Source organism: Etheostoma cragini, chromosome 2 (genome assembly GCF_013103735.1).
Source record: "Etheostoma cragini isolate CJK2018 chromosome 2, CSU_Ecrag_1.0, whole genome shotgun sequence".
Taxonomy (NCBI): Eukaryota; Metazoa; Chordata; class Actinopteri; order Perciformes; family Percidae; genus Etheostoma; species Etheostoma cragini.
The window spans coordinates 18119109-18136598 of record NC_048408.1 but is presented as its reverse complement, the minus strand read 5'-3'; the positions used below and the strand labels follow the sequence as shown (position 1 = coordinate 18136598).

Here is a 17490-nt window from a genome sequence, read left to right as displayed (position 1 = left end):
TTTGGACGTGTTACTAGTGCGTAATGCTTGCGTAATTTAAAACAGTTTACAGCAGGGCTGCCTGAGCGGTACTAATGAAACTCAAGCATAAATTACTACAAAAATGATACCGGAAAAATTAATGATTTAGCCTTCAAATTAATAGTTTGACAGGACAAATGACCATGCGAAGTTTGTCAATGTAGTCTACCACAGTCAATAAATCAGTTCGTGTATTGACATATTTTTTTATCTGCAACAATTCTGTGTCATTATATAGATATTGACTATCAATGTTTTTGGGAAAGTTGGTCAAAACAAGCCATATAAGGATGTCACCTTGGAGCATTTTTCACTAGTTTCAGTCTAAAAAATAAATTCAAACCAAAATTCTAACATTAAGGAATTCAATTAGGTAAATATTCACTCACAGCTCTACATAGTAACATTACTGATTACAAATACTACAATAGTACGTATAGGGTACTACACTATAGTAGTGTTACTTTAAAGAATCACAGAGGAGAATGAAAAGCAACAGCTGCATACACTGAACATTTTAATATGCATGCACAATACAAAGTACAATAATTACAACTCAACTTTGCTCCCAAGTTGCTTAAACAAATTACGGATTTGTTGAACATAGTTTTAAAAATGTGTTGATCATGGCTTTCATTTTTGCATAGCCTTGCATAGCCAAGTTTATAAGTAAATGGGTGGTTTTATTTTGAAAATCCTTACCGGTAGTTCCGTTTGTATATCCTTGCTGACTTGACTTTGGTTACACGGTGGGTGTCCCAGTGATAGGCACATGCTCAGGCTGGAGATCCGGGAGCGGAGCGCCTGAAGTGAAGCGCCCATCTGCAACGCACGCCCATCGGCTTTCAGGTAGAGGTGGATACCCGCGGGGAGGACAGGGGAGACACACTCATAAACACCATTCGATGTAAGTTAACATTCAACACAGTTGTCAAAAACGGTTTTAATGCCATCAGGTTGTAGTTGAGCTACCGTATGGTGGGGCGATTTAGGCAAATTAGGCTAACTAGCCTACTGTGTCAACTTAACAGCATGCCAGCAAACTTTTATCTTCGTGTTTGTAGTACATCAGGCTGGTTTGTGTAACAATAACTAGATTAATTCAAAGGTATCAGCAAGTTTCGTGACCCCATGTGCCTCCTTATACAAGAAATAACGTAGCCTGGTCTTTCAAAGTGCACACCCATTCCCATTTACCGTTTCCATTAACTACTTTTCAACTAACCACTTTATGTCAACATGTGCTATAAAGTCTTAGCACGCGATTGCTTTTATGCGAGTTGCCCGGTTTTCATATGCATCCAGCGTTATAAACCTACACAAACAAACACACACACACACACACACACACACACACACACACACACACACACACACCCCCGTCTGTACGTTATTCACACTGATTTGTAGGCGCATGCGTGGAAATTCATGTTTTGCTGTGTGTGTGTGTACAGCAGCACGCTGGCCAGTCCCTCTTTATGGTCTTGGAGGCGGTAATGCTGAGCTGGTCTCCTGAGAGATTGAAGTCAGCAGGGAGGACGAGTACAGGACTCAGCCTCAGGGAAGGGGGGGCTTCTATATAATGCAGAATAGAGTGTGGAGGGATAGGGTGAGATAATGATAGATGATGGCAAAGGGGATGCATAGTTGGATGGATGAAAATGAGAGTGAGTCAAGGAAGATACGTCTGTGTCTGTGTGTGTGTGTGTGTGTGTGTGTGTGTGTGTGTGTGTGTGTGTGTGTGTGTGTGTGTGTGTGTGTGTGTGTGTGTGTGTTTAAATGGCAGTGTCAGTAGGTTGATGGATGGTTGGTGGATGATGGATGAAATATACAGGGAGGGGAGGAGAATCAATTGCCCCCTCGCCCACCACTCAGCATCCACTGATCCCATACATTTTGCAACGTGAGTCCATGTGACAAATGGACAGGGAGCAAGCAGTGGGCGACTGATAGAGGGAGAAACAGTGGAAGGAGCTCGCCCTGGTTGTGATTTATAACACAGGCATGAGAGCTCAGAGGGATGAGGAGGGAAGATAGACCATTTTTAAAACAACACTTCCATTTAACATCTTCCATTTAACATATGCATAGCTACTAGTCTGGGTGCACGTGAGTGTGAATTCTCAAACTGCTGAGATTCCTCACTCTGACATTCAAAACACACGAGTAGTGTGTTACCACATCGCTGTCCCTCCACAGTGTTTAAATAAGCCAGTATCAGCCAGGGAGCCTGGCGTTGGAGCTAACAATTCTACCTTCTATATCTCTATCTCTATATATATATATATATATATATATATATATATATGTATTATCAGCATAGGTGATTTATCAGCTGAGCACATAGTTGACATACATGTTGCAGATAGTTCTATAATACACTGGTATAGAGGTAACCATGGACTTTGCAAGAGCTAGTACTAGTCCTAATTCTTCTTCACTTTTTAAGTTGTCATTACATACACTACTGGTCAAAAATGTTGGGCCACTTAAAAAGTTCCATGCCACTCCATTATAGACATAATACCAGCTGATCTGAGTGGGTGGCTGATCTTTAATGCAGTATCTACATTGGCCATTGTCAGCAACCATTGATCCAATGTTCTAGAGGCATATTCTGTTTACTAATCTGATATCATTTTAAAAAACTAACTGACCCCCAACTTTTGACCGGTAGTGTGTGTGTGTGTGTGTGTGTGTGTATATATATATATATATATATATATATATATATATATATATATATATATATTATGAGAATACAAAACAAAAAGATAATCAAGAGAAAAAACAAATTAGTTGACTAATCCATTAATTGACTAATTTATCTTAATCTTTTATTATTTTACAGCACAAATGTACCTATAGTCTTCTGCTGTCATAAGTTTGTAAGCGTGAATTGCTGCCTGCGACTAACCATTGTTTTCATAATATCAGGTAATCTGTTGATTATGTTGTTGTTTAATGGATTAAGTGTATAAAATGTCAAGAAAATGTTTTCCCAGTGCCCAAAGTAATATCTTTAATGTATTGATCAACAGTAAAAAATAATAACAAATATTCATCTCAGAAAAGCAAATATTCAGAAAAGCAGCCAATCCTGACATTGGAGAATAAGTCATTTTTGCTGCTAAATTAATTAAATGATTAATCACACAGTGTTCTTAGTTCCAGTTTCCATTAGAAACACTTCAGATTATGGTGGATACTTTTTTTATGAATGAGTTTGAGGTTATGTATGAGGGAATCGGAAAGACCGTTCTCCTCTTGTCTCCTTTCATTTGACAGATGGCACTAGCCAGAGGTTCAGGGGCGGGCCAGGAACAGAGAGATGCAGCCGACCAAAACTTTGACTACATGTTTAAGCTGCTGATCATCGGCAACAGCAGTGTGGGAAAGACATCCTTCCTGTTCCGCTTCGCAGATGACTCCTTCACTTCAGCCTTTGTCAGCACAGTGGGCATCGACTTCAAAGTCAAGACCATCTACAGGAACGACAAGAGGGTCAAACTTCAGATCTGGGTACGTTGGACAAAGTCACATTGACCTTTTGAAATATGCCGGTAAAGGCATATTAATGTCTACATGCTGGTGGGAGATGTAAATCAGTGACATATAACATGACATATATTTTGCTGACCTTGTATCCAAAGCGACTTCCAATAAGTGCACTCAACCATGTGGGTACTAGCCAAAAAATGCAAGAATCATGCAAGTACATCAATTTCATCAAATATGCTGATCTACAATACCAGTGGTATAAGTGTCTCATGATGTATTTTTTAAATGCATTTAATTCACAGTTTGACTGTGTGACCTTTTATAAACGTGAAAAATTAGGTGTAGAGATTTTCAGGTGCATACTTTTTTACAGATGTTTTCTTTCCATGGACCAACTAAGAGTGGAGGAAAGAAAACTAATACAAATGGCAAACAAGAGTCTTGCAGTAGAATCACAGGAAGATATAGACACAGAAGTCATCTGTAAAATCGTCAAATGGCATTTTTATTGTCTGAAACTTAGTAAAGTGAGCCACATTATAAGATCCCACGAGTCCAAAGTTTATAGTTAGAATAGTTTTAGATGTAAAGGTTTTGAAGAAGGGGTTATAAAAGCAACCCCTCCAAACTTGAAATGTGGGTTTCTACTCTTTAATAGCTCAGAAGTAATAGGTGACAGAGACATCTGTGTTAGTCTTTTACTTTACTGTAGTTTAAAAGCAAACCTTTTTAAATCAGTACATGTAGAATAATAGGATTTTTGTTTTTTTTGTTTTTCAATTTTAAGTGGTTTGTACTCTGTTGCTTGGCAAATTATCCTGGCATGAAAAAGAATCGCAAAGCAAAGCCAATTTCATTCCTTCACCTTCCTGCTTTCAAACTGTTCACCACCACATGCACAGAGTCTGGGTTCTCCTCTGCAGCAGGAAGAAAGAGTGGAAGTCTGGCAGATAAGGCCAGTACAAACTGAAAGATGTTTTCTCAGTGCAGCAGCAGATAAGTAAATGCTGGCAAACTGTGTTACAGTTCGAGTAGTTTCAACTCTAATTTATGTGGCACATCAAAAGTGTAGAGTGTTGCGTTTAAAAGAACTAATGTGTGTAGTTTGTTTTACCACTCTGATTGGGATATTTAATATCTGGTGCTACCTGGGGCAGTTCCTTTGTTTATTAACTGACATCACAGATGGCAGACTGCCTGGAAAGATTAGAATTAGTCACCTTGTTGGTGCATCAGTTTATATACTCCTTAAGGCTAATTTACGTCTCTGCACCTTTAGCAGTTAGCCTAGGGCCAGTTCTATTGAACCAAAGCCATAAAGCTGCAGCAGTCCCTTTTAGCAGGGATGTGGGTCACTTAAAGTAGATGACAACAATAATGCATCCAAGCTGTTAGTATTTACAAGTCTTTACTGCATTTGACTATATTCATGTACCTTCAGACATTTTCTAGAATTATGTTTGCAGAATAGAAAATAACATAGATACAGTGACACATTAAAACTTAAATTTTTTTATTGTTTATGGTTGACTTCAGAATTTGCCACCTCTCCCAACAGTTTTTTCATATATATATATAAGTTTAATTTATATAGTAGGAAAGTTTACTTTTCAAAAGTTGCCAAACGGTTCTGTTGAGAAAACCAAAGTGATCTGTGTGTTTTGTTGGTTTGACGGCTGATGTGAATTCTCCGCTCCCTTGTCAAAGTATTTTTTTTACCATTTTATTGGACAGTGTTACACTGTGTGAGAGATTATTCTCTCCAAGTGAGAATGTATCGTGTGACATTGAACACTACAGTAGTCTACATACGAATGTTGTTTTCAATTTTTAAAAAACTGCGAGCCGATCCAACAACAAAATTGTGCATTGTTCAAATTTTACCCACTATATCAGAAAAGCCATATATTGATCACACTCTACCCCCCTGTACTAATGCATATAATCATTATTTTTTCCAATAGTGCCCAAGCACTGTGGAAATGAGACAGTCCAAAAACCCAACCCGCTAAAGGCCATATTATCATTCAGTTTGAGGATAAAGAAATTAACTATAATTCTGTGTTTGCCACTTTGACATGAACCACTGAGAAGAACAAACATGTGCCTTATTAAGTCTAACAGGATTAAGTGTCTAGATAGCCTACAGCAGAGGTGTCAGTTTAGAAAGAGCTGTGGCCCTCATTAAGGTCTGAAGAGTTCCTAATAATTTCCAGTAGAATGCTTGAGAAGGGTTTTCTCTCCACACAGCAGATACAAAAAATATACTGTACTGAGCAAACAGGCTTGACAGTCACTATATCAGCAGAATTGAGTATAAAATGCTGCAGTCTCTATAATGTCAGAGCTATAATTTACTTAGGGTAATTAACTCCATTTACCTAGGTTTGAGAGGTTCTCAAATGCAGTGTTTTTGAAGGCGTTGTTGCACAGCAGAGACTGTTTGTGCTCACCCCATTCCCTAGTTTGCCCTCTTACACGCTGCTGCCTGTCATGGATGTGGCGCAAACTAATTTCTCACACTCCGCAGTTAATGGCAGCTGATGTTTAACATCGTCCCCAGACAGCAGGGTTCATGAAAGATGCATGGGTTTGAGCTGCTGGCGCTGAATGTGCTTACTGCACAGACGGACACCCAGGACACATCTATTACTGAATGTTAGTGGAGGTTAGGGCTCACCCACAGTGCTCCTCTTAGATCATAGTTATAAATCATCATTTTTTTAAATATTGTTTTACTTAATATATCAGCATAGCATAGAAGGCCTTCTCTGCTCTGCCAACAGTGATACAGTTGCACACCTTAACATTAGGAAGGTGCTCCGTAAAATCTTTTTGGCTGCTGAGCAACTTGAATAGATTCTATAGGGACATTTAAAGCAAACTCATTTTGTAAAACCCTGTGCCAAAGTTGGACAAAAAGTGGTTTGAGATGGTGGTAACATCTCATGCTGTGACTCCTACACACTGTGGTCCCTTCAACACATACTGTAGGTCATTTACAAACCCTAAATCTCCATCTATCGAGTGTGTGATGTTAATATTGTACATGAAAGCTGCTGTCTTTAGGTTTGATCAGGGGAGAACATTTAAACCTATGAGATTGATCAGGTAAAGTATTATTTCTTGGTGCAGTTTTACAGTAACGTATCCACATCAGAGTTATGTAGGGCTTTAACAGTTTTCCCACAATCAGACAAAAGCATAAAGAAGAAGAAAAATAAAATCTTCAGAGCTTGTTTCTGTCCCTTAAGGCATAGCCAAGAAGCAGAGAGCATATCCTGGTATGTTTACAGGGTGTGGCAACATCAACACATGACGGACGGGATTAGCTTCTGTAGCAAGAGAAACAGAGTTAATGATTCCTCAAGTTAACCCTGTCTTTTCCCGGTTCCTTTGAGATTGTGATGTGGTTTAAACCAGAGATCTTCAACAGGTGTACCGACTGGCCTATAGGGAAGGTAGTCACAAAGGTAGCGATACACAGACACATGCATGTGTAACATAAAAGGATGATTTATGAAATCATGCCAACAATAATTTTTTTTAATAGCTTAGTATTCTATGCTCTAAAAAGGTATGTATAAAGGCGTTAGGCTACCCTACACCCTGTTTTATATGTAACTTAATCGTATATACATAATCTACTATAATATACAATATTAGTAATAGGGGGTCCCTGATCCATCTCTCTTACAGCTAAGGAGTCCTTAAAAAACGTTGAAGACCCCTGGTTTAAACAATATAATTCAATGATCCCATAAGAAAATACCCAGGATTTCTCAGGTGTGTCGGGTGTTTACAGGACACAGCCGGGCAGGAGCGCTACCGGACCATCACCACAGCTTACTACAGAGGAGCCATGGGATTCCTGCTAATGTACGATATCACAAGCCAGGAGACGTTCTGTGCTGTACAAGACTGGTGGGTAGACCTTCAGATGTAACCTCCTGTACCATTAAACCACTATTGATATCAATATGTGTGTGTTATCCAACAGGTGAAGCATTTGTAAATCTGACGATTTACCCCCAGTCCTTGTATATTTAATATTTACTGTAGTTTAAGTATAAAGAAAACCCTGAAAAGTAAGTAGCAATATTTAAATGAATAACTGCAAATGGAATATATATATATGTATATATATATATATATGATACGACATGACACAGCTGGCTGTGAGTCCTTACATGTACAGAAGGTTCTTTATCTTTAAACAGTAGCAGAAGAAGTACTCATATTATTTACATATATAAGTAACAGTAGAAATACTATACTATAAAATACTGTCACATGTAAAAAATCTGCAATAAATATTTCTTAAAGGTGCTCTAAGGAATCTTGGGTGACATCCCTCCTTGTTGACGTTCAAAGTATTTTTTAACAAAACGAGACTAGCTTGCCCCTCCCTCGTCCTCATCCGTGGCTGGAATGCTGGATGACTGTTAGTGTATGCTTCGTGTTGCAGGTGGGCACAGTTTGTTTTTCTTGCTGTTTGTAGACCCTGGGCTGTCTACAGAAACAGTGTTTCTTTTACACTGTGTTCTGGGGACAGGCCGCTTGCAGACAGTGAGGAGATGTTTGCTGTATCTGACAACAAATCTTGTAGCCTAAAACACGCGTGGCATCGCTTAGAGCACCTTTAAGTGCAAAAGTGTTATCAGAGACAACGTAAAACTGCATGGTTTAGAAGCAAGACAGTGCAACTCAACTTGTTGCACCTTTTAAGCTGGCAGCAGAGGACATCACACAGCCAAACCAACATGTGAAAGGGACAGCTGGTATGGCGGGACTACACGCCGTAGTGATGCACAAGATAACCCACAGGTGTCAAATAGCAGCATTTCCCTTTCTCAAACACACACGGGCATGGCAACGTTCAGTCTGTCTCTGTCCTTCTCTCTACTAACAATTATAATGCATACATTTGGTGCTTTGTGGCACGGTTTGTGTGGTCGATTTAATGGTGCGCATCGGCTCAAACACACTAGACTCCGGCGCTGTTGTGTTAAAAAGTAGCTTAAAATTAAAACATTTGTGTAAAGTACATCTTCATCAATGTACTTCAAAACTGTATTTAAGCAAAGCATTTGAGTTATTGGGCTTGTTACTTTTCTCCTCTGGCTGCAGGAAATACAGTAGAGTTTGAAAAGTTTGTTGAAAGTGTTATGTTGTTTCTCAGGGCAACCCAGATCAAGACGTACTCGTGGGGCAACGCTCAAGTAGTGCTGTTAGGCAATAAGCTGGACCTGGAAGAGGACCGGCAGGTCCCCACTGAAGATGCCCAAAGATTGGCTGCAGAGCTCGGTTGGTGTGGCTGGCTGGCACACACACACACACACACGCACTCACACACACACACACACACACACACACACACACACACACACACACACACACACACACACACATGCTTAGCAAGAACACACAAGCTGAAACTCATACTGCAGTCCTTCTTTCTCTCTCCAGGCTTTGAGTTCTTTGAGACCAGTGCCAAAGACAACATCAACGTGAAGCAGGTTTTTGAGAAGCTGGTTGACGTCATCTGCGAGAAGATGAACGAGAGTGTCAACGGTGATGCCAGTCCGTTAGCCAATCACAAGGAGGCCGGCCTAAAGGAGACGCCCCGCAGCAGCGCGGGTGGCTGCGCATGCTGATGGAAACATCTATTATTGTGAACGTACTTCTTCATGTTACTGCAATACGATCATGGATGCTTGGCTCCGTTTTTCTTTAATGTGATCTTTTCACAACTTGATTGCGACTCAAGCTTCATTGTAATTCAAATGTACTGTTAACACTAAGATGCCAAAGAGCTGCAGTGAGCAGCTGTGCCTTTTATTATTTCTTGTTTAATAGGTAAACAGCACCTGTTGCAGGTGAGGATGTGAATAAAAGGCTTAAGCCAAATCAGCATGGTGTGGGGATCACTGTGATTTACTTGTGTCATGCTACCCTCTTGTGGGAGCTGTATGAAGCTGCATCACTGGGGCTCATTACCACACACTTTGTCTCTTGGGAACTTGTAATCCTGCTGAGAAAGAAGGCTCATAACCGTTCAGTACAAAGTCAAACATACCTAAGGTTGAAGTCATACGTACCTGAAAGGTGCTTTGTCATTCCAGCTCTATGTGTGCAGTCCAGACTTATTACTCTTTTGGAGGGATATAGGCATCTGCTTTTAATTTATATTTTTCTTTTTGTACATTTTAATGGTTAATACTAGTTTTTGCCAGGGTTATTGTGTCTCTCTAAAAGTGGTTATTAAAAGATGTTGATCTATACAGTATGTCTGTGGGTTTTGATTTGAAACGATTAAATAATCTTACTGTATTAAACAACACTTGTAAATAATAGGAAATGTTTAATGGTTCTCTACAAGTTTCCAAACAGTGTTGATGTTAGAAATTAGTCACTTTAAAATGGAATCAATAATTTAAATGTTATCTTCAAAGTGTTAGAAAATGAAAATTTGTCTTTATTCCCAACATTTAATTATTTAATGCCTCTTTTTGAACGGGTTCTGTGTTTTGAGCTTTGTGTTCAATTTAATCATTCATGGACATCAATATTGCAATTTTATAAGTTCTTGGTCATAAAAGCTTCCGTTCCCTTTTTGAAGGGACTTTGGTCACCAGGAAATGTTGCTTATCCCAAAAGCAAAGTCAGTGACGTGCAGGGCATGAACTGTGTGTGTGTGTGTGTGTGTGTGTGTGTGTGTGTGTGTGTGTGTGTGTGTGTGTGTGTGTGTGTGTGAGAGAGAGTGTGAGACCTGTGAGAAAATAAAGGGGCATGTGAAAACCTTTGTGTTGAGCAGACACTGCAGGTTGATCAGACCTCAGCGGACCGACTGACAGAACCCCTCAGGTACAGGCTTCATGCTCTTTCATACTTTACATTTTTTTATATAAACCCACCTGAAACAATTTGAAAGATATGTTCATGTCAGAACTTTTCATCTACATAATCAAACAAAGGGATGATTTTATGACAGTTGTATGTGTTTGATAATTAATAAATATTTTAAAATTTCCCTTGTAATCAAAGGTTTACCGTATAAAGCGTGGTAGTTGGTTGTGTGATGTCTGTTGCTAAGTAATGTCTGAGTACTATATTTTACTATTGTTTAAGTAGGCCAATAGTCATATATGAATGTGTTTATATGTATGTATATATATATATATATATAAAACAAAACTCTACACATGCGAGGAAACTCTTTAGCTGTATATTTTGTTGTAACAGAACTGATAACATAAAATGGTCTCTGACTTTTAAAGTTCTGTTAAAAACTGCTATTTGTCCTGCTTTGCTGGCTCCAGGTTTCCAAATAAACAACATGGGATTTTGCTGATATTATGACCGTATTTTATTACATACGATAAAGAATGTTACAGTTGCCATATAGGTTTCCACTGAATATTATGGTAAAAGCTGTAATAAGGAAGCTAAAAAGACCAATAACTGAGCTCCTTTCTCTGACACAGAGAACATGTGAAAGCAAAGTTGGGAATAAGGGTGTGTTATATGGCTCATCTGGGCTACTTGTAGTGTGACTACCAGTAAGCTGATAAGATACCTTGACTTCTATTCTAAGTAATTGCAACCATATAATGACACATACTTAAGACCTACTTACATGTCTCTTTTTAAATATGTGTTTCATACTGCATTGTAAGTGTGGAAAAGACCGTTTTAGTCTCTGCTGCTACAGATACGGGTTATAATGTGATTGTAAAATTGACAGAGAGCACCACAGTATGACATAAGTACTTCTACTTATACATTACTACAATGAAGAGTTCAAAAGTTCAAAGCTGAAGGTGAAGTGAATTTCTTCTTCTGTACCAGATGGAGACATATGTGTCAAGAGGAATCCAACAGATGTATCATCTGACTTAAACTTATGCTTGGAAATACTTTAAACAATCTGCAGGCAAGGCAGAATAAAAAAGAAACTCTGTATATGAATGAGCAACCTCTCTTGCACATCAGAAAAACCTCAGGCGACGTCAGCATGACAAACTTGCCACATTTTAACAAGATTAAGACCCCTTCTGTTATCCTGCCAGGCATGTGGTTAATGAATAACCAGAGAAAATGCTGTTTGACCCATGTTGGTGCTCACTGTGTTGTACTGTAAGCCATCCCCAAATCATTGATTTTCCTAGTAGAGATAAAATGCCAAGTTGTGCACTTAACCAAAATCCCCTAACAGATAAATGAGGAAGTGTGACCAAGTATACTGTAATTTTGTTATCAATTCAATTACCAAGCTTTTTTTTGTTCTCTTTTTTTCAACAGTGTGAAAGAAAAGGAAACACCAAGATGTGTTGCTCTGGCTTTCTCAAAATTATGATGTTTGTCTTCAATGGCGGCATCTTTGTAAGTACTACTTCTTTTCTGCTTCTGCTGTCGAGCTCTAATGTTGTTCTGGTCCCACAAGAAAACAGACTAGAGAGCACACATTATGGTAATTATAATGTATCATAGGGCTGCAAGATATTCCCTTTGGCTTTATATAAAATTATCTTTTACTGCAAAACCTGGAAAAGCTGTGTGGAATTAGCTGTCTACTTTCTATTTCAGTGTTAGCTGAAAGGAAATTTGACGTTTTGTGAAATACACTTCTCGAGACGTATTCAAGAAATCAATAGGCTACAACAGTTCTGTCTATGAGCTGAAGATAAAGCTACAGACAGAAGACAGTTAGCTTAGCATAACATAAAGACTTGAAACAGTCCACCCTCCCCCCTTAAAAACTCCAACTTGTCACTATGATTAAATAACAAGAAATAACTAATTAATCAGTGAGCTTTAGAGATGCTGGTAGGTGGACTTTGTTACCACTGAACAGAGCCAGGCTAGCTGTTTTACACTGCTTCTAGTCTTTATGCTAAGCTAAGCTAACCGGCAGCTGGCTGTAGCTTCATATTTACGTTACAAACATGAGGGTGAAATCAATCTTCTATCTATTCTTTCATCTATTTCTTGGCCAAAAGCAAACAAGTGCATTTCCAGAAAAATATTAAACATTCTAATAATTCTCGGGCTGAAATACTGATGACCTGCTTATGACCTCTCATATTTGCAGTTCAACCTTTCATCCCAGAACAAGTGTTTTGTATGGTACAACTTTTCAGTTTTATTTTTAGATATCGACAATGACTGATTGTAACTATGTAACTCCTTTCACCATGTTACTCCTGTCTCTAGTGTATCTTTTGGAATATTGTTTCCATTATTTCTCCATGCTTTAATGCCAAGGGTTTGCATTCTCTCTCTCTCTCTCTCTCTCTGCTTTATTCTTTCTCTCCCTTCTGTCCTCACCCATCATGCAGTTGGCAGGTGCAGTCATCCTGGGTGTGGGAGTGTGGGTGAAGGTGGATAGTGGTTCTCTGCTGGGTATACTGGATTCCTTGGAGGACGCTCCGTCTGAGTTATCCCAGCTGGTCAACGTCAGCTACCTGCTCATGGCAGTGGGGGGCGTTCTGCTGGTCATTGGCTTCCTGGGCTGCTGCGGAGCTGTAAAAGAGAGCCGGTGTATGCTGCTGACGGTGAGCAATGTTTGATAGATCATCTGGACCGGATAAGACAGAAGAAATTCATTAAAAAAGCACACCTTTGTCTCATTTTTATTAATATTTTACGAAAAGAAATAATACAAAACATTTCTGGTCTTTTCTATGTTTGAGTAATGCCACACTTCATTATTGAAGGTGCAAAATGTTTTACTTAAAACATAATGGACCACAATTATTGGAATGATCTGATTTAAGATTTATTTAAATTTCTTACAACTACTAGTGGTAGTATGAGGTCTGTTCAAAGTGGTCGTTGTCCTTGACGTTCCATTTCCGGCATTTTTCCGGGCTCCGTAGGAAATTCCGCCAGATGCATGTAATTTTGCAGATGTCTATTTCCTTCCGCTTTCTTTGTGTTGGAATTTTAAACTCCGGTGGATTCATGTTGACTATTGTTGAATGCTCCTCGGATCTCTGCATGGTAAATTGAGAAGGCTAGCTACACGACTATTTAGTAGCGGCTCTGTGGGGAGCTTAGCGCCTCTCATGACGATTTCGATTGGTTTAAAGAAATGCCAATTAACCAGAGCGTGATATTCTCCCATCCTGGAATGCTATGTGGAGTAACCAGACCCTCCAGTCTGCGGCGTGTGGATGGTCTGGAAAAGCAAGACTAGGTCAAAGTCACATAAACATGCTTCTCTTGAAATAAAATATTGTTTCGAGTTATAGGTTAAAGAATAGAGAGAACTACTTATATATTTGCAAATGTGAATTCTGTTATACTGTACAGTAAATGTTGAAATGTTTGATAGTTATTTCACACGTAAAGTCAAGAAGAAGGTTTGTTGTCTTTTTTACTAACTTAAAGGGCTTGCTTAAAGGGTGATAACAGGAATTTGTGTTTAATAGAATTTGTGAGAGTGACCACAAATCTTTGAAATTGGTCCAGTATTGAGCAAGATCACAGTGACCGGCAATCACAAACCAAGCTGCAATGTAACCTAATGGGGCAATTGTGCACCATCGACTTTTGTCTACTAAAGCTGTTAGTTTTTGCCACTGACAGGCTCAGATTGTTATTAAAAGTGTTTGACAAGATTAACAATCTCGCGAGGTGACTTTTTGTCTGAAGACAGCGGTGTGGAATGTGGAACATGAGTCGGAGGAAAGGCGTTCTCCCAGAGCTTGTTCCTTACTAATTTCAAAGATTGTTGTTCACATCAGTCTATGAGACACAAACGCATGGGGAATATGGGTTCTCACTCTGTTGGTGCTACTTGATTTAATGAATACACAGTGATGCCTGCTACCAATCAAATGCTTTCCAATAAGAGTTTTAAAGTGTTAAATATTTTCTCTCCCCATCCAGTTCTTTAGCATTGTGCTGATTATGTTCCTGATCGAGGTTGCAGGTGCTGTGGTGCTGCTGGTCTTCCAAGATTTGGTAAGTGGCTCTCACGAACAAAACAGGATCTTCTTAGCAATAATTGCCAAGTGGTCCAATTTTGTTTTGACAAACCATGAAGAACTTTGCTAAAATTTGATCAAGTACAACAATTGTCAACCTTTTCTTCTCAGGCTGATCAGCTTTTTCAGAGTCTGGAGAAAGAAGTCAAAACAAGCATTGGAAAAGAGTATGGACGCATTGACAGCTACACCTCCCTTTGGAATGCCACCATGGAAGAGGTACTGGATTTTTTTTTACCTTTAAAAGCATAAGAAATAAAAGTCCTGAGATTTATATGCAACTTGCAACTATGCAACTTGTGAGACAAAAGTTGTGGCTCTCTAATCATGCACTCCAGCTAACACTAACACATTTTTGATTTGTTGAATATAGTCTGAGGATTTGCAGGAAATACTTTGTTGTTACAGACTAGTGAAAAGAATAATAATCATATGCTGATAAGTAAAACAGTCTTCTTTTACATATATCAGGGGAATGTATAAACATTTTAAACCTAGTTTTGTACTTTTTTTAAAAACGTTTTAAAATAAACACTTCTGTCTACCCTGTACTGTAACACCACAGCAGTGCAGACTGTTAAACTTGGGATTAACACTTTTTGCTTTTTTTGTCTAGTTTAAGTGCTGCGGATTCAAAAACTACACCGATTTTGATGGCTCTCCTTTTTACAATGACCACGGAGGAGATGTTTATCCACACACATGTTGCAATACAACAATCACTGTGGGCGCATGCAATACAAACGAAGCAAGTCATTCGGTATGAGATCAAGTTACTTTTGGTTTAACCTAATGCATGTTAGCAACAAAACCATTAATTCTAATGATTTGCAACAATCCGTCATTATCTCTGCCAAAACCTGTTGTTTCTCTTGCAGATGATTGATGGCTGCTTTGACAAGCTGCTGCAGCTGTTAGAAGACAACGCTCTCATCATTGCAGTTGTGGTTCTAGCAATAGCTGCTTTTGAGGTATCAATTTCAAACAGCCATTTTCTCAGTCATCAATCTAGAAGTGCTGTGTACTTTTGACCACACAGTTGCTTCTATGAAGTGAATACAATATCTTTAAATTGTCATTTGTTTTACTTTATCTCTCATACTGTATATGTCTGTGATAAATATGCCTGTATATAACAATAATTATAATATGTTAAGAGACTTGTTTATGGCCTTTGAAGTGGACATAATCAAGATTTTTAAAGTTCATGTTTAGTTCATTGTCATTTACATTAGAAGGTATAGCCAAATGCAATGAAATCCTCTTAACCATTAAAAATATATTTAAATAATAGATCAAATAAAATGTTGCTTTTTTCAGAAATCTGTAAATCTACAAAAAGTATTAGACAGAACTATTACACTTTGTTTAGATAATGTATTTGTGAACTGTTATCTTTACAGATTGCTGCCATGGTGGTTTCAATGGTTCTCTACAAGCAGATTGGCAACAAGGCATGATGTTTCCTCTTTGGACTGTGATGACAACATTGTAATTGATGGAAACAGCTTTACTTGTTAGCAGTTTTCTATGTGTATAAAGTTTTTTTTACATTTGATTTAAAACAGACAGACTATTAGACAGACAGACTTTTGTGCTCTACATGTAGACCATTATGCAGACCAATGAAATCAAAGATGAAGAGGTAGTCGATACGTTCTTAGTTTCGGAAATATCTGTACGCATTTATGCTGTGATTTATTTATGTTTTAGGAAGGGTTGCAGTCAGCGGACATTGTATGTGCTGATACATATACTGTGGCTAGTTATATGTGATGATGCACAGGGAAAAAAGGATCTGCATAAGTTGTGTCAATTGTGTATGTCCCTCACATTCATTGCAAGCTGCAATATAATGAATTTATTTTTTTATGTTTGATCAAATTGAAATAATAAATATACCTCCTTTTATTACCACATGAATTCTGGTCTTCTTTGGCATGTTTTCACATGTTATATGAATATTTAGGTAGGCCTATACGAATTAAAATTGGTCCATTGTATCAAGGAACTTTACTCTAATGTTTATCTGGGTTTATCTGATCCCACGCAAGAGAAGCAATTCACCTAATGTATCTACAATCCCCCCTAGCCTGGATGTGCGCATGCCCACCATGGATGTATTGACAGCTTCAGATTCACGAAAATTATATTATTATTATATTATATTTTTATATTTTAAATAAGTTGAATGATCAATTATTGTTTTAAATGTTTAGTTGTTTTGTCTTAATAAACTTTCAAATTGAAAATACAAATTCACCATATTCAGAACTTCCTCTCTTACGTGATTGACGTTAGGCTACATCAGGTTGGCGCGTCGCACGCGAAGGGCTCAGTCAAAAAGCTAACGTCTTCTACCAAACGAAACTTACAAGCGCATTTGTTGTTTCAAAAAAACACACGTTTAGAAGATGAAGCATGTCTGGACCAGGCCATGTATAAAGAGAAGTCACAGCAGGACGGGTCGTCAGACGTTTAATGGCTCTGGGAATGAAAGAGGAGAGGCTACATCCCCATCGACAAAACTTGAGAGTTAGCCTATGCTTGAAGTGTTGATAACGTTGGTACCATAGACTGTAAATTAACGGTCTATTGTTGGTACGCAAGCTCCTCTCCATTTACTGGCACCGGCGAATCACGGGAAGTTCAAGTGGACTGAATATAGTAAAGAACGAGACTCAGTCTTTTGCAAAAGTGTGAAACGTTAGGCGTTTTCCCGAGATGCGGATGTCGAAGACCTTTCAACCTGTTTAACGCCCAAAGACTCCGCCTTGTGTGGGCCTAGTAGCCGCAGGTAAGCAAGTGTTTGTTTTTATTCTGGCTAGCCGTGGCCAGAGTCTCTCTATGGCTCTGCTCGTGGCATATTATGATTGCAGTTTTTGTAGCTAAGGAATTTCTGAATTGTAACATAAGTGTAAAGTGAGTTATGCAGTGTTGGAGTTGTTATTATCGTGTTGCTCCATTTACTGTA

At 38.6% G+C, this 17490-nt stretch overlaps 2 protein-coding genes across 2 annotated transcripts; both read left to right on the top strand.

Annotated features, from left to right (window-relative positions):
- Positions 1–735: 735 nt before the first annotated feature.
- Positions 736–9997, top strand: rab3da (RAB3D, member RAS oncogene family, a). Its single transcript, XM_034899048.1, has 5 exons — positions 736–928; positions 3310–3543; positions 7328–7446; positions 8705–8829; positions 8992–9997. Exons 2-5 carry the CDS (start codon positions 3310–3312, stop codon positions 9177–9179), a joined length of 666 nt encoding a protein of 221 aa, XP_034754939.1. The 5' UTR covers positions 736–928; the 3' UTR covers positions 9180–9997.
- Positions 9998–10224: 227 nt separating this feature from the next.
- LOC117960830 (tetraspanin-1-like) lies at positions 10225–16429 on the top strand. The gene is made up of 8 exons (XM_034899032.1): positions 10225–10389; positions 11827–11907; positions 12864–13079; positions 14419–14493; positions 14628–14735; positions 15133–15276; positions 15395–15487; positions 15920–16429. The coding sequence occupies exons 2-8, from the start codon at positions 11851–11853 to the stop codon at positions 15974–15976; spliced, it is 750 nt and encodes a 249-aa protein (XP_034754923.1). The 5' UTR covers positions 10225–10389; positions 11827–11850; the 3' UTR covers positions 15977–16429.
- The last annotated feature ends 1061 nt before the right edge of the window (positions 16430–17490 follow it).